This window comes from Catharus ustulatus, chromosome 15 (assembly GCF_009819885.2).
Source record: "Catharus ustulatus isolate bCatUst1 chromosome 15, bCatUst1.pri.v2, whole genome shotgun sequence".
NCBI classification, from domain to species: Eukaryota; Metazoa; Chordata; class Aves; order Passeriformes; family Turdidae; genus Catharus; species Catharus ustulatus.
Window position 1 is genome coordinate 17,091,392 of NC_046235.1, and position 27,082 is coordinate 17,118,473.

General features: G+C 47.4%; 1 protein-coding gene across 1 annotated transcript in view; it reads right to left on the reverse strand.

Annotated features, from left to right (window-relative positions):
- ERGIC1 (endoplasmic reticulum-golgi intermediate compartment 1) overlaps positions 1–27,082 on the reverse strand; it is a 59,827-nt gene that overhangs the window by 5,649 nt on the left and 27,096 nt on the right. Inside the window, exons 4-9 of the mRNA XM_033073047.1 lie at positions 17,559–17,653; positions 16,830–16,954; positions 14,520–14,624; positions 11,460–11,520; positions 10,316–10,416; positions 6,745–6,867 (exon numbers count right to left, since the gene is read on the reverse strand). Coding sequence (XP_032928938.1) covers positions 6,745–6,867; positions 10,316–10,416; positions 11,460–11,520; positions 14,520–14,624; positions 16,830–16,954; positions 17,559–17,653 — 610 coding nt within the window. The remainder of the gene's footprint in view (positions 1–6,744; positions 6,868–10,315; positions 10,417–11,459; positions 11,521–14,519; positions 14,625–16,829; positions 16,955–17,558; positions 17,654–27,082) is intronic.

Sequence of the window (27,082 nt, forward strand, 5' to 3'; positions counted from 1 at the left end):
ATTTGGAAAACCTGGACTGGATTCCACCTGGAGTCCGGAATGGAGTCGGTCGGTAATTTGGAAAACCCGGACTGGATTCCGCCTGGAGTCCGGAATGGAGTCGGCCGGTAATTTGGAAAACCCGGACCGGATTCCTCCCGGAGTCCGGAATGGAGTTGGTTGGTAATTTGGAAAACCCGGACTGGATTCCGCCTGGAGTCCGGAATGGAGTCGGCCGGTAATTTGGAAAACCCGGACCGGATTCTGCCCGGAGTCCGGAATGGAGTCGGTAAGTAATTTTGAAAATCCTGACATAAAGGAGAGAAGAAATATCTTTACAACATCAAGCAATGCAATCTGATCTGTGTTCAGGGTATTGAGCGACTCATCAAACACCTGTGCAACAAGCAGGAATTGATTTTCCACTCCTGCCCACTTGCTGTGGATGTGTGTGTGCATCACCGAGCAGCATTCATGCATATTGTTGGCTGCTGCGAAAATTTTACTAAAACATGCTGCAGTTCACGGTTTTTGTTTTTCTTTTTATTTTTTACAGCTTGCTGGCGATGAATGATTTAGGAATTTAAACCTTCACCTTTAGAAATCACCATCTGTTACTGATGCCTCCTTTAGCAGCTCAACTCAGTATAATTCTAATTGCAGGTACCTCTGACCTACGAGCTGTGTGCTGCTACACCAGTAGTATCCTTAAAAAGCCTTGTGTGTTATATTCTGTTGGGAATATGAGCATGAGGCATTGCTGGAGTGAGAAATTAGCTTTAGAGGTCTGGAGTGCCTGGGCGTGGGAGGTCAAAGGTGCAGCTTTGTGTTGGCTCCAAACAAAATTTTGCTCCCACCCTGGAAATGCGGCTTACACTCAGGAGCGGCTAATATGTGAATAATTTTCTGACATTTCCAACCTCAGATGTGCAAACCAAGGTGCCAAGTCGAGTAACCTGCCAGTAAAACCCGGCTTTACGCGATTGTTACAAATTGGTTACTCTGTTGCGGCTTATACTCAGTGCGGCTTGTAATCGTGAAATTACTGTACTTCTAAGAACAGGGTTAGGGAAAAAATTAATCTCCTGATTAGCCTACTTCACTTCTCAAGTGGTACAAAACCACAGAAATATTCTGTGTATTCTGTCAAACTGGAGTCCTTCTGGAAACAGCATCACAGAATTGTTTAGGCTGGAGAAGGCCAACAATACAAAATATTTCCCTGCTACAGTGGGTCACTGCTTTGGGATTGCTCTCTCCTTCAGCTCCCAGCTCATGAAAAATCCCCTTTTTCCCAGGCAGGCTCTTGTCAGGAGACAAGCTCCAGATCTTGTTCCCCTTCTCAAAACCTAGTGTTGTTATTCTCAGAACCACCTCATCCTACTCAACGTAAAAGCCCAAATTAAAAGAGCATCACAGCTATGAAGTAAAAAATGTGGGAGTTAGGAAATTAGAACTGTGCAATGAGAGCATGGCTGGTAACATTTTTAGGGTCTGTTGTGGTGTATCACACATCTGCTGGCACCCTGGGACTTTCTTCCCCTCCTGTGGAGTTTGACTTCTGCTTCCCCACCAGGTGGGTTGTATGAAGCCAGACTTGAGCATAACTCAAATGTTTCTGTACCAAAAATGGTGTGGCAGCAGGAGCAGGGCAGGGACTGTCCCCTGTGCTGGCACTGCTGAGGTCACACTGTGAGTGCTGTGTCCATTTCTGGGACCCTCAATTTGGGAAGGACATGGAGGGGCTGGAGCGTGTCCAGGGAAGGGAATGGAGCTGGGAATGGGCTGAGGGAGCTGGGAAGGGGCTCAGAAGGAGAAAAGGAGGCTCAGGGGGAATTTCTGGCTCTGCACAACTCCCTGACAGGAGGGGACAGGCGGGATTCGGGATTTCTCCCAAGGAACAGGGACAGGAGAGGGAATGGCCTCCGGCTGGGCAGGGCAGGCTCAGGGTGGACACAGCAGGAATTTCTCCATGGAAAGGACAGTCAGGGATTGGAACTGCCCAGGGAGGGTTGGATCCCCATCCCTGGAGGTGGCACTGGGTGCTCTGGGCTGGGGACAAGGTGGGGATCAGGCACAGCTTGTACTTGATGGGCTTTGAGGTCTTTTCCAACCTAAATAATTCTATGAAAACGTTATAAAACTGCAACACAGCTGGCCCAGAAGGGAACTGGTGCCACCCTGCCACGTCTCTTCTCCCACACAGCACCCCATGGGCAAAGCCAGAGACAAAAAAATAACGTAAGAGCAGCAGCAGCACTGAGGGGAAGGAACAAACAGCTCATTAATGGTGGGCGAAGGCAGTGAGAACCACAGCTCCTTTCCATGGGTATTTATAACCCAGAGATGATATTTAGCGAGCTCAGTGAAACAGGGAGCTGCAGGAAATGTGGCTTTTGCAGGACACTCAGCATTCCAGTAGCTCAAGGCTGCTAAAACCAAAGCACCAGCCTGAAGCAAATCAGGATTTTTAGGGGACAAAAAGCTCCAGTTCCTGCCCCTGAGGCCCCTTCCCTTCTCAGGGCATGGCCCAGGGTGAGTTCCCAGGGGAAATGTCCACCATGGAGCTGGGTTATTTCAGTTCAGAACTCAGCTGACAGGAGATGTCACACCACAAACACAAACCCTGTCCAACAGCCAGATCCTGCATCACACAGCAGGAAAATCTGACTTCAGTGCAGCAGCACAAGAGGCTGGGGAATAGAAAAAAATATAAATTCATCTGCAGAGCTCTGTAGTGCTGAGTGGGGATGAGTCACACACACCTGGCACTAGCTGGGCCTCCTGCACACACAGCTTTGAGTTCTGGTGACAAAAAAAGGGGCTTGGAGTCCTTGTGACACCAGTGCTGGGCTCTAGGTCAGCACAGGAGCTGCACCACGGCGTTCCTTCATCAGCACAGCTCCAACAGGCAGGCATCAGGCACTTCTTTAGATTTAATTATAAATTATTGGGAGTGACCTGCATTTAGGTCCGTGAGGTCTGCTTGACTCAGGCCCAGCCATGAAAGGATGGAGGGAAAGAGACACAGAAGTGGAATAATCCCAGTAGTGAGTGGAATTCCACAGAAGTGGAATAATCCCTCATCCTATGGGCCTGAGGAATGCACCTGGAACAGCAGGTGATCACAGCAGAGTGGGATGCAGGCTCCAGTGCATACACAGGAGGAGGCAAGGCTGCAAGCAAGGTGACAGAAAGGTGTCAGATCCATGACTGAGCTCCTCTGGGATGTCCTTTTGAAGTCACAGGGGACCAGCAGGACCCCCAGGCAATTCCTAGTGAGGTAAGCTGCAGAATCCCACCCAGAGATTTCAGAACATCTTGCAGAGCAGGGTCTTGGCTTTAAAAATGCCACCTGTCAGTACCAGCTCCCATGGCTGGAATTACTCTGCTCCAGCTCCCACCTTCCATTATTCGCAGTTTAATTTTTTTTCACACCTAAAGGCCAGATGAGTCCTCTCACACCAGGAAAAAAAAATTCTTTGTATTTTGAATGATTCAGCAGAACTTTGGCTGCTTTTCTGCCTGCTGTCCCCTCCCAGCCCCTACACTGATCTCATGATATAAAACCTTCTTTCAGCTTGGCCACTTACAGGAACTCATGAATTTTCAGCAGTGAAACTTTTCCCCTTGCTCCATAACCTCAACCAGGAGGTCTTGAAAGGCTTCTCTTTATGAGGGATGAGTTGATTTTAAGCAGTGCAGTTTGACAGGCAAAAGAACCCTGTGTTTAACACTCTGCCAAGTGTCTGTGGTTAACTCCAGGATCCCTGGCAAACTCATGGAACAGTGACAGTGGCAGCACTGACCCACAAGTAACACAAAACCCTTTTTAGTACTGAACTTTTTCGAGCATGACAAAGTCAAAAGAACCAGAAACTTATGCTAAACCAAAGCCTCTGCACAGGAAGCACCTCTCAGATGGCACAGAAAATGAAGATAATTCTTCACACCACAGAGATCTAAGGAGCAGGCAGGAGCTGGAATGGGGACAGAGAGGATGTGGGAATGCTGCTACAGGGCAGGAATGCTGCTCTTGGCAGAGCTGAAGTTTTGGAGGGCAAAGTCATGAGTGACAAGGAGCATCAGATAACCCTGCCAGCAGCAGGAGATGCCTTTGGCTCTCTGCTGAGCCCCTCTGCCATGGGATCACCCCTCAGTGTGTCCTTCCTCCAACACTGACCCCCTAAAGCCTCTCTGAGGTCCCCAGGATCACCCCCCATCCCAGGACTAACTTAAATTTACTGAAAGCCCCAGGGGAGCCCAAGGAAGCAGAGAAGGAGCCCCTGTCCCAGAGCCTGAATTGTGGTTTTTAAACTGAACAGCTGCTGCCCAGAACAAGCTGCTGCTTTCCACAGCCAGGCAGTGACTCCACAAGCCCCAGCCCAATCCCTGCTGGCCCTGAGCCCAGTGCTGGTCATCACTAACTGGTCTCCAGAGCAACTGTGATGCAAAAGGCCAGGCTGGAGATACAGGAAGGAGCTAAAGAACAGATCATGTCATCCAAACAGGACAGGGCTGGAGGTGCTCTGGTCTCTGCAGTGCTGCTCCCCCTCCCAAGCTGTTCAGTGCCACCTGGAAGCTGCAAAGCTGTGCTGCAGAGCCAGGGCTGCCCTCCTGCACAGCAATGCTGGCCCAAAGGAGGCCCAGAGCAGCTCACCAGGGCCACAGAGCCCAGCTGAGAGCCTGAACAAGGCTCTGCCTCCACACCTGAGTGTCTGTCACCCCTGTGTGACGTCCTGACACAGCCCCTGCCAGCACAGCACCATCCTCATCCTCCAGAGGAAGGCCATTCCACTGGAATAGCCCCCAGTGAGCTGCCTGGCACCACAACCATTTACAAGACCAAACAAAGCAGCCAAAAATGAGCTGCAAAACTCTCCTTAAGCAGCCCAGCTGCCAGAAAGTGCCTGGCTACCTTTAAAGCCACAACAGAGCAAAATTCACCCTGGGTCCAATTATTCAACACTCAGTCCAGTGAGGAATATGGTGTGTGGAGAGGAATGTTGTTTTGGGGAGGAGGAGAAACTGAAATTCTTATTTAATGAAAATTAATCAATTTTTTAAATCTTTACATCTGTTCAGAAATAGAAGTGGAACCACTGTTCTGTTTTTGGATTCCCAGTAGGAAACACACATGAGATACAAACCCAAAAATGTCACTGTGGCAACCAGGGAGGAAATTCTCTCCTGTGGTCCCTTCTGTCAACTCAGAAGCAAGGCATCACTCAAAAAAGATGCTTTTTATAGGCATGTAATGGCAGAACAGCAGTGAATCAATGCTGATAATAAAATTAGAGAATAATCCCAGCTATAAAATAATTTCCTGTGGAAACACCTCCACACCTTCACCCCCAACAAGATGTGTAAGAAACCTCTGGGAGCATAATTTTAGGGAAAGAAGCAGAGGCAGAATGAGATGCCAAATCATGAAATGCTGATGTTTGACCTTTTTTAGGATTATGTTCTGAAGCCAAGCAGACGTGCTAGGAAGAGAAAGTCTTTCACCACGACATTCAGGCTTTATTTCAAGCCCCCTTATCTGGTTATTTGTGTATTCCAGAGGTCACTGCCTAAAGTGCAGTGAAGGAAACTTGCTGTTTATCAAAAGCTGCAAAATCAGAAATCTTGAAGTGCAACTCTGCCACACTGTTTATGTGACTTCCAATTAAAACAGTCAAACAATTTAAAAATCAGAATTTGAGGTCTTCAGCCAATTTATAACAGCTTCACATTCCACCATGCCTCACTGGCACAGCTCACTGCAGCTTCAATTTTAAGCCAACTCTCTGAAGACACTATTTTTTTTTTAAAGTTCTGGAGGATCTTTAAATAGCTCTTTGCATAATGAATAATTTGGCCAGCACAGCTTTGTTCTGGATGCTGAGATCAGGACTGCAGGATGCTCTCTGGACAGATCCAAACGTAGCTTGTCAGGAAAACACCTCTGGAATTTGATAATGCAGCTCTTCTCCACTTCTACCCAGGAGTAAATGCCTGGAACTGGCATTTCCATATTAAGCCAAGCAGCAGCACTGAGTAAAACTCAGTGTAAAAAAAAATAAATTCAGTGTCTTGTAGGAGAGGAGAGAAGTGGCTGCTGGTAAAAATCTCCACTGCCAGTTTTGTTATTTACTGTAAAAATCACCCAAATACCAGCAGATAGCAAGAACAGGCAGCTCTGTGTCATTTAAGAGTTCTCCTTCATTCACTTGAAGAAATAAAAACCCTGTAGGTGAGAGCAGGATGACTTTGGGGTGGAAAAGGGTGGGCAGGCCCTGGCACAGGGTGCCAGAGGAGCTGTGGCTGCCCCTGGATCCCTGCAAGTGTCCAAGGCCAGGCTGGAGCACCCTGGGACAGTGCAAGGTGTCCCTGCCCATGGCAGGGGGTGGAATGGGATGAGGTTTAAGGTTCTTCCCAATCTGAACCATTCCAGATTCTCTGCACATTTGGTCTCATCATTACTGAGCACTTTTTTCCTGCTCACCACATCAGTTTTACTTCCAAGCTTCTGACATGCTGCAGTAGAGCCCATGCTGCCTGGACAGAGCCTGGCACTTGTGGAACAGGTTGATTTTCCTTCTTTTTGTGCCCAGCTGTTAAATCAAGCTGTCAGAGCAGCCACCTCACACTGCAGCACCTCCCCAGCCATGTGCTGCTGTATCTGCCCCACGGCACAAACTCAACTCCTCTGGACAAGAAAGGCTCAGGAGAGACACCAGAGGCAGGCAGGGGATGGGAGAAGGAGAGTTTAGGGTCACTCACCGAGGTGATAAACCTGTACAAAGGCTGTCTCCTCTCTGTGTACTTCACTGTGATGGGGCTCAGGTCGTAGCGGAACCAGATCGCCGGGATGATGCGGCCGGTGTGGCTGTAGGCTACATATTCCTGAGGGAAAAAAGGGAAATGGCACAAAATGTGAGCAGCCTCATCCCAGAAAGTGTCTGCCACAAACCTGCCTCTGTGGGTATGGCCCTCACCTCACTGCTTTGCACCTGTCTGTCCTGGGTTACAATACAGGGTGTGATAAAAGGTGTCTGTTCTATCTCCATCTGCTGAGGGTGGGGCAGTGATCCTGATCTCTGTGGGAGATATTCTGCTAATGGGCATCCATTGAAACCAGCTGGGGCAGTGTTCTTTATCTCCATGGGATATCTCCTGTTCATGGCCATGGTTTATAAACCAGCTGGGGCAGTGTTCTTTATCTCCATGGGATATCTCCTGTTCATGGCCATGGTTTATAAACCAGCTGGGGCAGTGCTCTTTATCTCATGGGATATCTCCTGTTCATGGCCATGGTTTATAAACCAGCTGGGGCAGTGTTCTTTATCTCATGGGATATCTCCTGTTCATGGCCATGGTTTATAAACCAGGCAGGGCATTGTTCTTTATCTTTTCACAACCCATCCTTCCTCCAGCCAGTCATTTTCTGCTCATGGCCATTGAGTCCCACTGTGGGACTGATAAAATTACTGCATCCCATTGGGAGTTGCTCCAGCCAGGGGGAAGAGCCCAACATTTCTTACCAAGATGAAAACAGAGGTTTTGGGACACTAAGGGAGCCCCTTTCTCCTCTGGACTCCAGAGGAAAACCGGATTTCTCCACATCACCACTGGACCTTCAGAGGGAAACTGCACCTTGTACAGGAGCACTGCTCCAACTGAGCCACATCTGTCACTGCAGGAGGATGCAGCCACCATGGGATGGGACTGCTGCCAACACCCTGCCTGACGGGTGTCAGGCTGTACTCTGACTGTGTCAGGGTTTGGGGTTTGTTCTTTGTAGTGCTGTATTTCTATTTTAATTTCCCTAGTAAAGAACTGTTATTCCTATTCCCATATCTTTGCCTGAGAGCCCCTTGATTTCAAAATGAATAATTTGGAGGGAGGGGGTTTGCATTCTCCATTTCAGAGAGAGGCTCCTGCCTTTCTCAGCAGACACCTGTCCTCCAAACTAAGACACTGTCACCAGATGGAAAGAAGCAAACAGGGAATTCCTGTGAGTGCTCACCTCCCATCCTTATCAAACAGCAAAACCATCTCTTTCCAACCTGATAATGAGAGTGATGGTGATTACTCTCACCTTCATGCAGAGTTACAGGACTAAACAGAAAGGCTGGCATTGATTCTCCATCCTAGATCTGCTCTATTTAAATACAAACAGTTGCAGTTCTGGTTCTGTAAATCGCATGTATGTCTATATTTTGTATATAAATCATAAATGGAATTTATTTTGTAAGAGCCTGAAAATTCCTCCTTGTCCTTGCATTCCTCTGACAGGCTCCCTCCCCACTGGGACCAGCAGTGGGAATGCATTGTCCTTTTAGAATGAATCATCTGGAACCACGTTCAAACCACGTTTAAAACTCCTGCTGAGAGCCAGGATGAAACTGCATACAGAAAAATATTGGCCAAGCTTCAAAAAATACTGGCAAAGGTACAAAAAAATATCCCAGGCTGGTTTGGGAGAGACATCTTCCAGATTTCCAGTGACAATCTCCCTTAATCCATTTGTCTCCCAGCAGGTCCAGTGGCACCCAGGGTCACAGGACACACTGCCCAGTGCCAACACCAGCATCAGCTTTGTAACTGAAGTCACATCTTCCTGAGGTAATATTTTCAGTTTTCAAGCATCAAGACATTCACAGGGTGAAGAAAAATCCAAGGAAAGCAGTCCCAGGAGATCCAGGCACAGGCTGCCTCTGCACCCAGCTGCTCTTCCCTCCTCAGCCCTGTGACAAGCTGCCAGCTCAGATCTCCTCTCCTGGTTCAATTCTCCTTCACAAAGAGGCAAACACAGCCTCAGATACTTCAGAAAGATAAAAAAAAATCCAAGCAACAGGATGTTCATGAGCATGATACCAAAAAAAATTCATTTTGCTCTCTCTGTGCTAGTGGAACAGCTTTTCTCTTCAATCATATTATATAAATCCCAAATTTCCTGATTTTTAGGTGGCTCATCCCATGATGACAAAAGAAGCAGAAATCCTCAGTCATGTCATTTTCATGAATTTTACTGGAGTTGTGCAGCTCACTTTGGGACAGTGCTTATGTGGGAAGTGAGGAAACAGAGGAGCTGAGAGGAGACAGAATTTATCCTTCAGACTCTGCTCATCCCAGCCCCTCTGCCAGACTCTTCCAGGGGTTTCCCATTTCCCTTTCCCACTGCTCAGGGTGGGAGTAAAGGACTGAAGCACCACGAGAAGAAAGCACAGAGGCAGCAGTGCTTCTCAACACCTCATTTTTGACAGAACTGACCTCATTTTTTCCTTCCTCTCCCCTTCTCCCCACCAGCAATCCTGCCCTAATGAGTCAGACTTGGCTGAAGGCCCCAGTTTGCAGCCAAGCTCACAGAAGTGTCAAAAGCTCCTGCTGTCTATTTTCCAAATTACTTTCAGAACTCCTGTCACACAAGTCTTATCAGAACAGCAGTTGTGACATTAAGCAGAACAAATACACTGTAATCTGTACAGAGGGAGATGTCCAAATCCCTGGGACACACCATACAAGCAAGCCCAAAAGTCACTTGTCAGGAACATTAATCTAAGAACTAGTCCAGGAGAGTGTGTGTTCAATTATCAGGGCAAACTAGAAGTAATTAGATATTACAAACAGATTTTGGACTTTCATTTAGCACCTGAATGGCAAAAAAAAATTCAACTGGAAAACTGGAAGATCCTTTCTACCTTAAAAAGTAAACAGGGTCTTTTTTTCCTTAAAAAAAATCAATACATTGAATTATTAAAATGCTGGATGTGGCACTCAGTGTTCTGGGCTGGTGACCAGGTGGGAATTGGTCACTGGTAGGATTTGGTGATCTTGGATCTTTTCCAAAATAACAGATTCTGTGATAATTCACTATCACAGAGCAGGGACTATGAAATACTCATATTTGCTGCTACAGCTCAGTGTAATGTCTGAAATCAACACTTGTAAAAAGCTAAAACCTCTGCTGGCTGATTTGTCTGATCCATCACACGTGTTTTGTTACTGAAACCAGGTGTAAGTGCTGTTTTGTGTGCTCAGCTGCATTACAGCTCCCATTCACAGGCACAACAGGAGCCTGTAAACACCTCCCACACAATTTACAGAAATCCACATTAGCTCAACTGACAGGTGAGCAGAAACACCTTCCCCAGGAATTAAAGCAACACCTGCTTTGACAAACCCTCCCAAATCCCCAACAGCTCTGCTGAGCTTCAGTTCCTCCTTCTCCCAGCAGAGGCTACTGCTCACCTACAAACACAGGGCACAGAGAGGAGCAGAGGGGAGGGAATGGTGGCAGAGCATCCCCTGGGATGCAGAGGAGCTCCTGGAGGAGCAGCTGCTCCTTTACCTTGTTGGCCACCGTGTACTGGTAGGAGTAGCGCTGCTTGCCGCTCATGTCCTCGTACACCGTGGGCACAATCTTCAGGATGTAGTCGTGAGAGGCAAGGGCTGTGCTCAGGGAAGGAAAGGGAAGGACAAGTCAGCACTGAGAGCAAGGAGCCAGCACACTGAACAATTCCAAAAAGTCACACAAAAAGGGTGTCACCCTGCTGCTTATCTCAGTGACAAAGCTCCACATCTCTCATTTCTGCCCTTTGTGCAGAGCTCTGTCAGGTATTGGGTGACACCAGAAGCCACCCACCACTTCTGCAGGACCACAACCCACCCAAGGTTTGGGTTACCAGAACCTTCCTCACTGCCTGCAACTATAAATGGTAACACTTTCATCATCACCACCAACAGCCTGGTTAAGTCAGGAACTGGCTGAGGTTAGGGGTGAGCCCACTGAGATCATTTTGACAAAAAAACCTGAGGTATCACAACCTGTGTAGTTCAATTTTTTCATGCTTTCTCAACTTCCTTCTCCTACCTCTTTTTTTTTTCATTATTTAAATGGCTCATTCTGTTTTTTGTGTCTGCTAAAGCAGCTCTAAAACATAACTCTAAATTACATTTCTACAGGATCTTCTAGCCAAGTGTAACATAATGACATTTGGCTCCTGGAGGTAAAAAAACCCAACCCCAAATCACAACTGTATAGCTTCAGGAAGAGCCATAGAAATTTTGTTCCAGGACTGATGTCCTGGAGGACCCTGAACATTTGAGAGACAACTCTCTACACTGAATTGTACCATTGATTTTTCCTTTTTGTGCTAGTCCATGAAAATGTCCCTTGTGCCATCCACAGAGAAGAAATTTAAAGGTAATTTGTAGCACAAGTACAAGGAAAAGTTCTGGTGGAAGTAACAGCAGCAAAGGGACACTACAGGAACAGGATATGGATAAAAAATTCCATAAGGACTGCAAAGGACCTTGTGGGCTCAGCCTTTTCTGCAGCACTGGAGGAAATGGAAATGTCAGCCAGCAGTGCCTGGATCATTTTGGCTAAAGAGGCAAATTAAAGAGATCTGGCTAGAGCAGTGCTGCAGGAATGGCCCTGCTCTCCCTCCTGCAGAGGGGGACTGAGAGCTGCAATCCCCAGCAATACCCACGGTTTGAGCCGAGCTTGTCTGCTCCCTCCAAGGCATTGAAGGCTCCATGAACGTTATGGACCTGGAAAGCAAAAAAGGAGGATGAAGAAACTCTGCTCTGACTTGATTCTCTTCTCCTGACCTTTGCTTCCCTACCCTTTAACCAGGGGACCAGCCTGATTCAACCTTTCAAAAAAAAACAAAGCCTGAACCCAGTAAAAGATGACCCCAAATATCTTTCAGTGACCATCATCACAGTGGCTGGCTCCAAGTGAAAGAGCTGATTTCACAACATCTTACAAGATGAAACTCCAAAACCACTCCAAAGCTGAAGGAATTGCAGTTGGAAGAGGCCAGTTGTGAAATTTTCACCGTGAGGTATTTCCTAAGAGCTTTGCAGAGTTAACTGGAAGGGAAATAAATGGGAGTCACACTGGGGTGAAAACTCAGGAGTTCTCATGTCAGAGCAGCTGGGTCTGTACAGCTCAACAGCCCTGGAGATGGGAAGCACAAACCCCAGCACTGACATCCCCTCAGCTCTTCCTGCAGCTGATTTCAGACCTGTGAGGATCTGTCTGCCCAGAACAGGATTTCCATGCCTTGCACACGCTGGAGTCTGAACAGAACAACTCATGTGTGAGCTCTCCAGGCAGGGAAAAGCCCATGGCAGCAGCTCTAGGTCAGAGGTTGTGCTGTACAAAGAAAGGACCAAGAACTCCACAACCCAGAAATTCCTGACCTGAACTCACACACAACAGGGAAGAAGAGTTTGGAAGGAGGATCTGGCCGTGGGTGTGACAGTTTCAGCTCAGCAACAGGGCACTGCCATCTCCTTCCAGACCCTCTCAACAACTGACAGCACGTGGATCTGTCTCATCCAGGGCACATTTCCCTGTTCCCAACCCTAAAGAGTGCATGCTGGAGGAAGCAGCAAGTGAACCAGTTTTGCTTAGCAGAAAGGAGATTCTGGAGAGACAAAACCATCAGCAAGTTCAACTGGAAGGTGCTGGGAACAGGAGCAGAGCAAAAGGAACAGCTGGTTCTGCTGCAGGGCCCTTTGCTCTGCTGGAATTTCACACAACCATCATTCCCAAACTACATCTGCAGGCTGTGCTCGTTCTTCACTCATAAGAAGGCATAAGAAGAAAAAGAAGCCCCTGGAGTGGGTACAGTGTTATGTTCAATTCCTGATACAGCTAAGAAGTTTATTATAGAATATCTGGGCCAGAGACTTTAAGATTCACTTCAAACTTTTGGTAGATTTTCTCCTAGTGTAGACAAGACCAAATTCAAACCAGTGAGTTTCTACCTCCAGCTGTAAGGTAACCCAGTAAAGAGAGAGATGTGGAAATAGAAGATGTTGCATTTTTAATGATAATCTCTACTGAGTTCTACATTATGGTGTTGAATAATCCTGGTTTTAACCTTGTCAGGAGAATTGTCTCCTCCTGATAGTAAAAAGGCATCATCTGCTTTTCTCACCTCTCTCCTTACTGACATGCAGGAACTCACTGAATGAGTTCTAATTCTGCAGGTTTCAATTCTGATCTCATCTAAACAAGGGAAAAATCTATGGGAAGTCTGTCACTACTGTGCACCAAGTACTGATGAAGACTCCAAGCTCCTTCAGTGCCAGATGATATTTAAATCTCTGTTCAAAGAGACTGGTTTTTCAGGAGAACACAGCCTGTCCCTCAGTGGATCATTGTGGCAGAGTCAGTAAAAACCCACAAACTCCCAGCACAAGGGAATGAGAAGCTCCTCACCCTCTTTAAGGAATACAAGCTTTTATTTCATCAAAGCAGGTGGAGACAACCTGAAATATTCAAAGGTGCACCAGGACAGATTTCAAGCTCTCCACACTTGCTGGCTCTCACTGCTTGCTGAGTTGTGGTAGCACCTGTTTGGTGAACACATCCTTCTTTAATTTGTGCTGCTGAAGAGTTTGCCACCCTGAGCAGTTACCCTGAACTCTGGAAACACTCAGCTGAGCTTGTCTGAATCAGGAGCCAGCCCCAGGTTTGCTGGGCAGGTTTCTCACCACAAGAACTGAAGAACACTTGCTGCTTGTCTCCCCAGGCTCCTCCTTCATGCTGATTCACACTCCAGCTGCCCTGCTCCAGGATTCCATGGTAAAACAATGCCCATGTTCCCTCAGAGCTCCCGTTTCCCACGCAGGCTGCACAACTCCCTATTAGCACTCACCTAGTACTTTTCATAATCTCAGTGTGCTTTACAGACACTAAGCCAAGCTTATTTATACGCTAATATTTCCTGGTTCCCACACAAGATAATTCCTAAAAGAAGCCGGGAGCAGAATCAGAGGACTACAAAGCAACGCTTAGACTTGTTAGCATGAAAAAGGCTTTTGGAAGTGGGTGTACAAGGAGCAGACTAATGAGACGTCTGTGCTGAGCAGAGAAGATTACAGAGAGACTATGGGTAAGCAATGGTTAGGGTGAGTCTCAAGCTGGGTGTGCACATGTGGAACTCCCACCAGCTCCTTGGAAATAGGCTAGAGAAGAGCTGTAATCTGTCCTTATTGAGAAATCAGGTAATGTTACATAACTTGCAGCACCTGGTGAAACTCTATCCACTGGGCAAGTGCATGCATTCAGCTTCTTCCCAGCAGGGAATTGGCAGTGCTAAGTCTAACTTGTGTTTCACAGAACAGATTTGACTAATAGGTGTCTGCTACACAAGTACAGTGAGGTGAATTCAAAAGAGCCTGACTGCTGCTGGGGTGAACACAGCAGCGAGCACACATCTTCCCTGAGTGCATCACTGCTCCTCCACAGAGGCACAAAGGTTTGTTTGCTGTGTTCATGCTAAAAACAGGATTTTGCTGAGCCACAAACCCTCATTTCTAACTGCCTGCAGGAGGACAGCTGTGGAGTTTTCCAGTTTTGGAAAAAAAAACCAGCACAGTTGTTTTGTGACACTGCTCCTGCCCAAACTGTGAACTCTTCCAGACTTGAGCTTACATTGCAGGCACACACAGGCTTTCCATAAAACCACAGTGTCTAGTATTAAAGCACTCTCACTGGATTCCCCTAGAGCCAGGGAATTGTCAGGACTCACCTGTAACTTGTCCCCAAATGAGAGCTTGTGGATGACGTGAGTCATGTCGGGGTTCTGGGGCTGCGCCGTCGCGCTGTGCGTCGACACGTGGAAGTTACCAGGGACCTAAAATTAGCCAAGACAAGGAAGACAGCATTTCACATTTTATCCCTCAAGGCATTGCTGGGATCTGTGCTGTGACATGGGAATGAATGCCTGGATCCATCCAGGAAGGTGGAAGAGTCAGTGATACCTTCCTGCACCTGACCAACACCACATCAAGCCCTGCAGCCCCAGCCTGGCACCCCCACAGTGCTGATGTTCCTGAGCAGGAGATGCTGAGTGGGTCACTCCCAGCTCCAGAGATTCCCAGAACTTAAGGCTGTGTCTTTCACCCCTACTAAAATAAAATTCTCATCTCTCTTGCTCAATGTGTTACTCCCACATCTGGCAAGGGGGCCCACTGCTGCATTTCTCTTCTGGTACCAGTCATGAGCAACTTTACCTTTGAGATTGTGTGCAAGATTGAGTTTTATATAAAGAAGAAATTCACCACAAACCCACGTGGGTATCCCATACAAACCAACCCTTCTCCACCTGGCAGGAGCCCTTCCTTTCATTTTTTAATGGGGGGAAATACAAAGAACTGAAAAAGGCTCAGTTCCAAGACAGAAAATGAGCCCTGGTGTCACTCTGATGGCACCACTCTGCATGCACACACTTTGCAGGTCACTAGCCCTGAAGCCTTCCAGCAGATACAGCCCAATCACTGCCATGGAGGGTGCAAGAATATTTTCCTATTGAGAAAAGGTTGTGAAATGAAGCAACACTGGATCAATGTGGCACAGCCCAAGGCAGGAGTGGGAGGGTGCTTATACAATAGTGCCCAGCGTGCTCTCTGCAGAGACACCTCAGCAGCAGGGCCATGGCAGGCCACATGCCCACTCCATGTGCTTTCAGGAAAGCTGATTTAATGACCTGAGGAGCAGCAGTGCACTCCTGGGAACACTTTCAGGTGTGGACACCAGCTGTGTCATAAACAAGCTCAGCAAGCAGGGCGTCAGGCCCTGCAGCAAGCAGCACACACCATTGTGTCACTGTCACCTTGTCCTCCCTCAGCAGCTGGGACAGCAACACCCAAGTGCAAGCCTTGCTCAAGTTCCCAAGCCTGGCCAGGTCCCACTCCAGCTCCCAGCTCTGTCCAATTCCTGCCAAGGGACTGCACACTTCCAGATTCAGAGATTCAGGTTTCCAGAGCCAGCAGTCCTGCTCAGCTCCCCTCCCTGTGACAGCTGGCCCAGCCACTGAATGAGACACAAATCAGTGAAGGAAGCTCCTCACTGCCACATTCTGCACTTCTTTGCTGAGCAGGACACACCACATCCAGCAGACAAAGCCCCAGGTGTCTCAGCTCTGTGCTCTGTGATCTGTTCTACCTTTCCAGAAGCCCTTTCCCAGTTTTGTGGACTACCAGCTGCCAGCAGTCCTGGTGCCTTGGAGATGAGGAAAAAGTCCTCTTTTTAAATCCCTGCTCCTTTCCATGCCACAGAACCAGCAAGAGGTTCTGTCTGTTATTTTTAGATGTGTTTTAACATGACCTGGGAGGAAAAGAAGGAAGTAGGATTTTGTAGCCTGTGGTACACCAAGAGGAGTGAATAAAGGGTGTGCCCTTCTTAGGACACCAGCGGGTCCCACCAGTGCCTCCCCCACCCCAGCAAGTCATCTCCAGCATTACACAGCCAGATTATTCAATCTTGAACACACCCATCCCAAAGAGGAGCCTCCTCCAGGCCTGGATTTTCATTCCTTGATCCCCACCAAGCATGTGCTGGGCCTCGTGCTGTATTCCAAACATCCCAGCACGGAGCCCTGGCACCCACAGCAGGAACATTCCTGGCATTGTGCAGCTCTCAGAACAAAGCAGAGCTGGATGCAGCCACTGCCAGAGACCTCTCCAGTGAGTCAGTTCTGGAGGTGCAGAAGTTGTGAGGAGTAAACACAGAAGCCCTTTGGCATCTGTAGGGTTTTCACACATCCCCTGAACATGGGGCTGCTGCACAGAGCTGCTCTCCCTGCTCAGCAATTCTGTCTGCATTGCCTGCTTTGGGGAGTGCAAAAAAGCCCTGGTATAACACATTCCCTGTGTTGTGTGTTAATCCCTGCCCATGCAGGCTGCTGTCCCCACACTGACTTAAATTTCTAATTTTCTGTCTGATCAGGGTCACAAACAATGGCAGCAGAGACAAGATTTTCAAATTTTCACTTTTACCAGTGGATCCTGCCAGCATTCCCCCAGCCAGCACAGCCTCACCCACTGTCACTGCCACTCACCTTGTTGATGCTGAAGTGGCCCTCAAACCTGCAGCCTTCCCCATTATTGAGAGGGATCTTCATTGAGTTGTCAATGTGACCCACTTCGTGCCTTCCCATTTCATCCTGGATGTCCAGTCCAACCACTGCAGGGGTGGGAGGGAGAAGACAAAAAAAAAATCTAAATAAGTAAAAGAAAAGTTGCTTTTACTTGAAAAAAATCCACACTTTTTTTTTCCTGACTGACTAAACTGAGCTATAATGTCCTTTGTCAAAAAATTGTAACCAAACTTTGTAACCAAACTTTTCATGCTGCCTATTTGACACAAATACACCTCCCATGTCCTGCCAGCTGCCTGCAAATCCCAATCACACAAACAGAAAAACTTCAGGCACACAAGGCAGGTGACTTGGGAAGAGCCAACAACCAGCTGGTGCATTCAGAGTTCCAAATGGAACTTGGGGGGTTTCTTACTTACACAAAAAGGCTGCTAGTGAAAAAAAAAATACAAAATAAAAGGAAATGAGATTTAGAAAAAAGGAAAAAAGCCAGTGTGAGGGAGATCAGCCACTAACACATGGTCCAAGAAACCAGGTGCCCTGGCCTGGAACAGAAAGCAATGGGATACTGGCAGAGGCTGCAGCTCCTGATCTCCATCCTGTCACAGAACAGGGGCCACTGTACCAGTCTGGGCCCAGTTCAAGTATTACTTAAAGCACAAAGAGCTGCTGAGTGGAAGGGGTACTCACATTCACAGTGCAGGTTTGGCAAACTGATGTTCAGGTTCACTTCTATTTTCCCTCCACTGTCTTTGTCTGGGTCATCCACGTAGAGCTCATTAACTCTGGAGAGAAAAAACACAGAGGTGGGTTCAGGTACAGGGGTGCTGCACACAGGGAACACCCAAAAAACCTGCAGGGGAGGGGGGAAAGGACTGGAGAGAGGAGGTTTGATTGTGGGATGGCTAAAACTGAGTTACAGAGAGCAGGGAAAGCTCTCCAGGATGGAATGGGAGCAAATCATGGCTTAATTTGAGTTCTTGTTTGCAAGTGCAGAGGCTTTACAGAAATTCTGCTCTGTGCTTCTTTTGCCCTTCTCCACCCTGAGTTTCCAGAGGTGCTACAAAACAAGACCTTAATGCTGAAAGAGGTGGCAGGTTATTGATCCAACCCTCCCCTCCCCTGGGCTGCTACTCCTTTTAGGCAGGAGGGAAGCATGTGTTTTTCCATTTGTTCCATAAATAGTTCAAGAGAAAGGCTGCTCTCAACTCCCCCCCAGGAAAGCTTATTTGTGTCTCTAATTGCCTTTTGTCATTGCCACCCAGCTGACAGAGCAGCAAGAGAAGGAAGGCAGCAGGACATATTTGTATCCCTCTCCTTAATATCACATTTCAATCTATGAATGGTAACCAAAAGTGGTGCCTAAAATTGAGGAGAAGAGGATTTGAGCCAGGAACAGATGGGGAGAAACATCCTGGACAGCAGGATCTCACACACTCTGCAGCAGTCTCCCAAAGAGTAAATGTTGTCTCATAGCACCCACAGTGCTGGCACACATCTCACAGGAGACAAAACACAGATAGAGAGGCAGAGGAATGCAAGAGTATAAATATTTATTGTTGGCACACACAATCCATCTGAAAATAAACCAAAACAACCCCAGTGCTGAATTTGCTGAATGGTCCTGGAGAATCCACTCTGGGGAGACTCACCCCATTGAACAGAGACAATGGGGAGAGATTACCTAGAAGCTCTTTTCCCTGTCCAACAATTAAGATTTGACAATTTACCTTCCAGCTGAGCAGATTGTAAAGCTATGGGAACTCAGATCCAGGCAAATTACATAAAATAAAACTAGTAAATGCTCTGTAGCATTTTTATTTTACATTCAAAGTGCATTAAACTCTTTGACAAGCCCCACTGCAGAGTCCACATGCTAACAGTCACACCAGAGTGAGGCAGCTACAAGGCAGATTCAAAGTGATTTTTGCTCTGGTGATACATCCCTGGGCCACCATGAACTGTTTGCCCTGTGGATGCAGAAGAAACAAAACCTTCACACCGAGAAACACACACATGCTGCCAGGTTTTTTGGAGGCAATTACTCACAGGTCAGTGGGGTTTGCAGACACTCATTTAAAACCAGCACAGCATTTGTCTTCAGCTTCACAGCCCTACCTTTCTCTGGTTTTAATTGGCTTGACAAGTTGCTTGCAATCATTACTCAACCTATTTTTCAAGTGATTAATAAAAATGACACAGAGGGAGGGGAAAGATTGCTCATCAGTGACCTAGTTAGCAGTTTTTTGGCTGAGCCCTGTCCTCCTGGGTGGAATGCATTCTCTCCTCTACGTGTTCATTACTGACAGATTGGGCAGATGGGATTAAGTCATATATCCAAATAGGGCCAGGAGGAGCAGCTCCAGCCAGGATGGGCATTAATCCCCCAGAGCAAGGCAGCTCTCAGTGCTGCCATCCATCTCCCAGCTCCAGCCAGCCCATTTCATAACCCCTGGCTCCTCCCCAGCGCTGATGCCCAGAGCACAGTCAGGTCCTGCAGCTCTGCTCAACATCCCAGCTCTCTGAGGAGAGCCCCAGCACTGTCAGTGTTTGTATTTGCTCATCTCTGTCAGGAAAATGAATTCACAAACAGCAGAGGAGACAGAGGAGTCCTTTTTGCTTTATTCCAATAAAGGGAGAGGCCATGGGGCATCCCCTGGGCTCTCTCAGATTTTTGGAGGCTCAGCCTCCTTTTTATCCCAATTTCCCTCTCTCTGTCCCCATTGCTGAGATACTGGAGAGGCTCAGACTTCCCAAACACTGATACCTGACATTCCCCTCTAATGTACAACCCTCCCTTTTCATTTTTAATTCTTACAGAATTCATAGTTTCCCCCATTGCTTCTTTCATCTTCCAATACCCAATTTCATTTATCAGCAAACCTGCAGTTTGTTTATAAAGGCAAATATATTTTTCCATTCATCAATCAGTAGAATACTTCCCACTGTTTCTTTTATCTCTCAGTGTTAGTTTTATCTACCAGCATTTATCTACAGCTTGTTTGTAAAGACAAATCCCTCATTCCTCTCATTTCTAACCCTGAACCTGTCAGATTTTGTGTTGTTCCAGCAATGAAGGCGCTGGAGCATCTTGGTGATGAGTGAGTGAAAAATAAATTTGTGTGCACAGGGAGCTTGTGGAGGCTGTGACAGAGGAAAGCCATTGCTGAGGTCACTTGGCTGCTCACTGGATCACTGAGGCACACAGAAGTGGGGCAGCTTGTCCAGGTCACACATCCCATTAGAAGCACATAAAGGAAATTGGTTTCCTGTCCTGCAGTCTGGTCACTGGACCAGTGGCTCCCAACCTGTCCCTTGGCCAAGGCTCATGGCCAATTCCTCCTCCTCCTCTTTACTCAGTAGCCCCCTGCCCCTCTCCTACTCCTGTTCCAAATTTCAGAATTCAGAAATCACTGCACAGACATCAGCCAGCTCCTGCCAGCAGATCCCTGCTTTCCTTCCCCTCATTTCCACCTGCAGTGTCCCCTCTCACGGAGCATCATCCAGCTGGATCCTCCCTCCCAGCTCCAGCCACTGCCTCCTCAAGGCTCAATCATGCTGGGGGCCCAAACTGACAGATCCAGCTCCAAAATGCATCCTTTGTGTGTCACTGATCTCCCCTCTCACTATGGGGAACCCAGGGTACACACCACAGGCTGGACTTTTTGGGGCAAACCTCACAAGAAATGTTGTTCTCAACAAACTGCACATTTTCCTCCTCGAATATTTGGAGTATTGGAAATCTCACAGGTAATACAAATTACCAAGGTCAAGGCTATCCCTTCCAGTGAGCCACTGACACAGGTTTGGGTGGCAAAGGTGGCACTCACATGTCCCTTGCTATCCCCTCCCCAGGGCCACAAACACGAATTGTACACAACATTCCTACTATTTAATCCTGGGATGAAAAGCACTATTTACCCCCTCTAGCCACTCTCCCTGAAGGAGTAAGGTCTCTGGTGGAAGAAAAGAAGTTGATTCTAATTTATAGCTCTTTGTCCTACAATACAAAATGTCCCAGGAGTAAATCTGGGATGGGCACAAGGGAAATAAAACCTGAGGGCAGGCACAGAGAGGCAGTGATATTGGTCAAAGTGTGACTCCAAAGGCAGGGTGTTCCTTCTCCAGACATGCAGGAGTTGGTGTTTTCCTGGCTGCTACAAGGAATATTTGAATAAAACCAGCACAGCAAAGGAAGGTGAGGGTGCAGAGCTCTGAAAGTCCAACAGGACAGGTGAGAGCTGGAGCCTCCCACCACTGACCAGGGAACTGCAGAGAAGTTTCTCTGTGATCCAGACACCAGGAATCTGCTTCACTTCTAGAAAGAGCCACTTGGAAATACTTCACATTCCTGAGTGATGCTGCTGGGCTGCTTACCCTGCTTGCTTACAAACTTCCAGCAAACTTCCACGCAAAAAGCTGGAGGGGCCCTTGGCCAGGTCATGGCAATGGCACGTGAGAGCCAAGGGAAGGGGGCCACAGCAGCACAGCAGGGCTTCAGCCTTTTACCCAAACAAAGTCAGACCTGTTCCCTGGGCTTCAGCTCTCAGATTTATTACACAACAGCTTCGTTTCCCCAGAAACAAAACTTCCCCAGTATTTATTCCCACCCAGCAGTTCTGGCCACTAAATTCAGTCCAACAGCTGGAGAGCCTGCAGCCCTTTGGACCTGAGGGTGGGCACTGCACCCACCTTCCAGAGCTTCACACAGTGTGTGCTCTCTGATCACATCTGCCTTGTCCTCTTCCTCCTTGTCCTAAGTCCCTGCTCCAGGTTTTAGCCTTTTTTCTCCCCCTTTTACAACAATCAGCCAGCCTCCTCCTCAGTCATCAGCCACAGAGAAAATGCAGCCACTTACTGCAGAAAGCTGCACTTTACCTTGTCCTCCAACTCCCTCTCATCTCCAGGACCTTATGCTTAAGAGGGAAAATAATTATTCTTTCTTGAGGAAGCCCAAAACTTCTGAAAAGACTTTCTCAGGTGAGCCGTCTTGGCTGCACTTGCCCTTTCATCTCCAATCAACCACCCTCCAGAAACACAACCCTCCAATGCTGAACTCCTGCACCACCACATCTCCAGTGGTGCCAGACCAGAAAACATTAGAGAAAGATTAGAAAAATCTTCTTTTCAGTGTGATGAAACAGCAAGCAGGTCAGCAAAGTCTCCACTGTGTCGTGTGTCTGCTGCTCTGGGATTTGTCATCTCCTGCATCCCCATCGTCTCCTCAGGGTGAAGGTCCTTGTCCCAGATCAGCTCTGGAGCACAGCAAGCATGCTGCCCTACAAAGGGAGGAATTACAGCTCTCCAGGAGACAGGAAGAAAGGAGAAGGGTTCCAAAGACGTCAATGTAGACTTGAGTCAGGAATTGCAAATGACATCATGCCACGACCTTCCGCTTCCGGCAAGCCCACACAGGGCACAGCAACCCTGAGCAGCGTCCAACACCTCCTGTTAGGTAATCCCCACCTTGCTGCACAAACACCAATTAAAGCTTCTTACCTGCCCACCTCTCTCAGGGCTGGAAGGATTACATCTTTCTGCAGAAAGTGCCTGTCTCAAGGTCAGGAGCAGGATTTCAGCTCCCATTCCCCTCTGCCTGCAAAGATGTGCTGTTGGTCCCAGCATTTCACCTGCTCCAACTGGATGAGGCAGCAGGGCTGGAGGCATCTCCAGATTAGTGTCAGGACACAGGAATTGTGGCATCTCTTGGCTTGTGCTCCCAGGTCAGGGTTTGCAGCAGAAGAAACCTCTATTGCAGCAGAATCACACTCTGCTGGCTGGGACCATTCCCATGGGCTGAGAGCCACAAAACACACCCCACACACTCTGGAGAGCCATGGGACAAAAAGCCTCTGAAGACAGGTCTGGTGACAATCCTGCTGCTCTGCAGGATCAGTCCTGGGTATGGAAATGAATCCAGTGTGGACAAGGAACACTGCTCCCTGAATCTCCAAATGAATCCAGTGTGGACAAGGAACACTGCTCCCTGAATCTCCAAATAAATCCAGTGTGAATAAAGAACATTGTCCCCTGAAACTCCAAATGAATCCAGTGTGGATAAAGAACACTGCTCCCTGAAACTCCAAATGAATCCAGTGTGAATAAAGAACACTGCTCCCTAAAAGTCCAAATGAATCCAGTGTGAATAAAGAACACTGCTCCCTAAAAGTCCAAATGAATCCAGTGTGAATAAAGAACACTGCTCCCTGAAACTCCAAATGTGTGAATAAAGAACACTGCTCCCTGAAACTCCTGGAGTTTTGCTTCCTCCCACACTCCTGACAGCCTTCTTGGGGCTATCCTGTTCCAGGCCAGGAATTGGGCTTTGATCATCCTAGTGGGTCCCTTCCAGCTCAGGATATTCTGTGATTCCATGATTCATGGTTTATCCCTTCATGAAAAGGCAGTCATTTTACTGCAGATATTCTGCTGAAGTAATTAATTGCCTCGCAGGGGGGCTCAGCTTTCCAATTAGCAAACTTGTCACTTCAGATAAGTTTTTGTCTGTTATTACATTAAAAAAAAGAAAGAAAAAGCAAACACTGCCAGGAACAGTCTGTTGCTTCCTACAGTGTGCTGTGGCAGATGAATTAGTGTTGAACAGCAACATTCATACCACAAGCACCACATTCATACCCTCCTACCCCTTCCCCTGGCTGCCAATGCAAGGCAGACCAGATTAGTTAATTACATCTTTAATCCTTAATGATGGAATACTTGAAAAACTATTATTGATCTTACAGGACATAATTCATGACCTAATTAGGGTGATAAAACTGTGAGATTATCATCTTGCCAGCTAATAACGTCTAGCGTTGAGCTGAGTTAATTAGAAAAGAGATGGGTGATTTCTGGGCTTCTGCTTTGCAACACAGCAGCAGAGGAATGAGGAGGCTGCTGAAGGCAGGACAAGCCATTTCTAGCCCTCAGACTACTCCCAACTCAACCAACTGTTGATCTAGCCCAGGAAAAACCAGACACATTTAACCTTTTAGTTTAATTTCTTAATCTGAGTCATTGGCTCAGTGGGACAAGAGTGTTTGATGCTGTTCATCTTTTAGAGGTTCAAATCTGGAGCACAGACCTCTTTATCTTTTACAGAATTGAGGAGATTCATCAAAATTCTTGGTATGGAATCACTTAGGTTGGAGAAGACCTCCAAGCTGTGCCCCATCCCCACCTTGTCACCCAGCCCAGAGCTCTGAGTGCCACCTCCAGCCCTTCCTGGGACACCTCCAGGAATGGGGACATTCCAATGCCTGAAATTTGGGCTAAGACTTCAGTCACTCTCAGTCTGAACCAAAACCTAAAAATCAAGCAGATCCTTGACATCCAGAGTTAATGACAATGATGGGTTGTGACTGAGAAAATAAAAATGCTTTTTTTTCCCTCACCAGCCCTTCACTGTGCTTTTCCTGGGAAGGATGCAGCCCCACCTAAGTGCCAGGCTTGGATTTCCTTCATGGCTGCTCACAGGCCTTTCAGGGTCACACAATAAATCTGGAAGATGAGCAACTTGGGAGTTTTGTACCCTCCTCAGGGCTGGTCTCCCCAGGAAAGCCGTCAGCAGCAGGATAGGATGTGCCTTTGGACCATGAGCTTCCTGCAGTGCCTCGGTTTGACTTCCTAACTGGAGGCAGCTCCTGTGCACAGACACAGCACTCATTAGAAACAGCCACACGAGTTATGACACAGCTGCTGTCCTCCCCACACAGGTAATGTTTGGCTGTAGGGCTGTGACTGTGATCCTCGAGGTGAGGCTGTCATTTCTTGGCTCTCTGCCACCCAGACAAGCCTTCAGCAGCTGAGACTGTAAATGCTACAATGGGCTGGTCAAGGCAAAACAGCTTTGAAGTTGGGTAAGAGCAGCCAAACCAAGATTTCAAGTAATTCCAGGCACTGAGGTTGCTGCATCCATGGGAATGTGGAAGAAAGTCCAGCAGTGGTAGAGCCAGTGAGTGTTTGGGGTCAGTGTGGTGCACAGCTCCTTTTCTCATGTTGCAGCACGAGCTCAACAAACCACACCAACCTCTTCTTGCTTTAAATGGAAGGCTCTTGCTTTAAAAGGGAAGCTTTGGGTGCTGGGAGTCAGACAGGGAATCCTGTGGGCACCACTGAGGTTGCCCTGAAGCTGTCCCTGCCCACACCCCACAGATTATTCGGTGTAACAGGGCTCTGAGGGAGGCAGGAGTGCTCAGCAGAGAACCTGCCATGTCTGATGTAAAACAGTGCTCACCTTGCCATCAGAACTGTGCAGCAATCCCCACCCAAGCTGGCTCTGCTTTAAGGGAAATATGACACAAAAGGAGAAAGAGGGGTGCAGTCTCACAGCACAGCTGGCAGTGACACAGCAGGAAAGTTCATGTCATGTAACTGCACACCTGTAATCATTCAGGTCCTGGCTGCCATTGGGAAACTTCAGTCTGGGTGAGGTGTCTGTTGGAGGAGACTCTTAACACTACAAAAAAACCTTGAAGCTTGCAATAAAAGTTGATGAGAACTGAACAGTTTGCACATAAGGAATCTTCCATATATTTTTAAGTATTTGTATCATGGGCAAACAAAGCTCAAAAACCTTTTTGAGACAATATTTCCCCTGCTGTTTGCTATTCCCCAGTTTAATGGCAGCACAGAGTTCTCACAAGTTCCAGACCACGCAGAGCTCCCAATTCTTATTCCCAATAATGAGGCTCTGCTGCCTCACAATGCACTGCCAGTAACACCTGACTGAAAGGGAACCACAAGAAGCTCACAACAACTTGTACTGGGTTTCTCAGAAGAGAAACCAGCGAGTAAGAAATGGAAAATAAAAGTTTACTCCCGCTTTCGAAGTCGCTGAACTGGGCAAGGACTTGAAGTGACTTTCTGAAGTATTTCCACTATTCTGTGAGAGCCTTTTCACAAGTGCTGGGGGTGAATGTTCCCAGCAAGAGTCTGATGACTTGTAACTCATCAGAAGGAGGTTTTCCTACTCTTTTGTGTGAGCTTTTGTGTTGGATGGTCCATGACGAATCAGGTTCCTGCAGTCATTTGTCCCAGACCCTTGCATGACATCCTCTCTCAGATTTTACAGTTTTATTGTGTGCAAACACCTCCTCCCCACAGCTCCTGCTGGGAAAGGCACTTCACCACCTCTCTGAGGTTTTCATGAGGAACTTGCCAGCTGAGCATGCTTACAGCACTTCCCAATGTTTTGGTGGAAAATGCATCATCCTCTTAAGGAAAAAAGCAAGAAGAGGCCTCAGAGAATTTATGCAAAAAGGAATTCCTAGTCAGGAAACTGCCACTACATAGATGTGCACTCCAATAACTGGGTCAAAACTAGGTAAATATTACTAATTCCTCCTGTAAACCATTAACTGGAAGTAAAAAAGAAAGCCAGGCAAGAGAATGTGATCGAAGCAGTGCTTTACTTGACGCAGTCTGTCTAGCTTTTCTCTGTTGTTTAAAACAAGAAACCCAAGGAAACTCAGCCCTGTGAAGTGGCTGATAAGGTGACCCCGGATTTCACAAGCAAACACACGGAACTGAAGTCAAAGAAGCAGTCAGCAAGCAAGAAATGTGAGATACCATCTCTGAAGCAAACGTGCAACAGGCACAGAAAACGATCTCCAGCTTGATTAACTCCTGCCTTCAGTTAAACATTAGTCAACATGAGCGTTAGTCCTGAAATTATATTCTTCATCTATGACAGAGCTGCACAAAAACAATGAAAGAGCCTCTTGGTTATCAAAATGGCCAATCTAACCAAGGTTTCAGAGCCTTTTTGCTCAGCACTGACATCTGTTGCTATCAGGGCCATCATGTGAGCCTGACAGAAGTTCCACCCTTCCCAACTATCCAGGAACTGTGCCTCACACTCAGTGAGCTCACTGCCACATCAGCAGGGTGATGGAGAAGGTTTCCTAGAGCCCAAAACAAAGGTAGATGTGTTAAGAGTTACTAAAAGTTTACTCTGAGGAAGGAAGAACATGAGAACAGGGGGAAAAATAAATCTGATTAACTCGGTGTTAATAAATGCTTCATGCTTGTTCAATGAGCAATTTTTAAAAATAGAAATTATTTCCATTTGTCTCAAAGCTGTCACCACCTGGGGCAACTTGTCCTCAGGCACAAAACCTGTGAACAAGGTTCCCTAGTAAGGCTCAACAGAAGAAGAAAAAATTCACACATTAATAAAGCTACCTGCATGAATCAGAGATGCAGCTCTGACA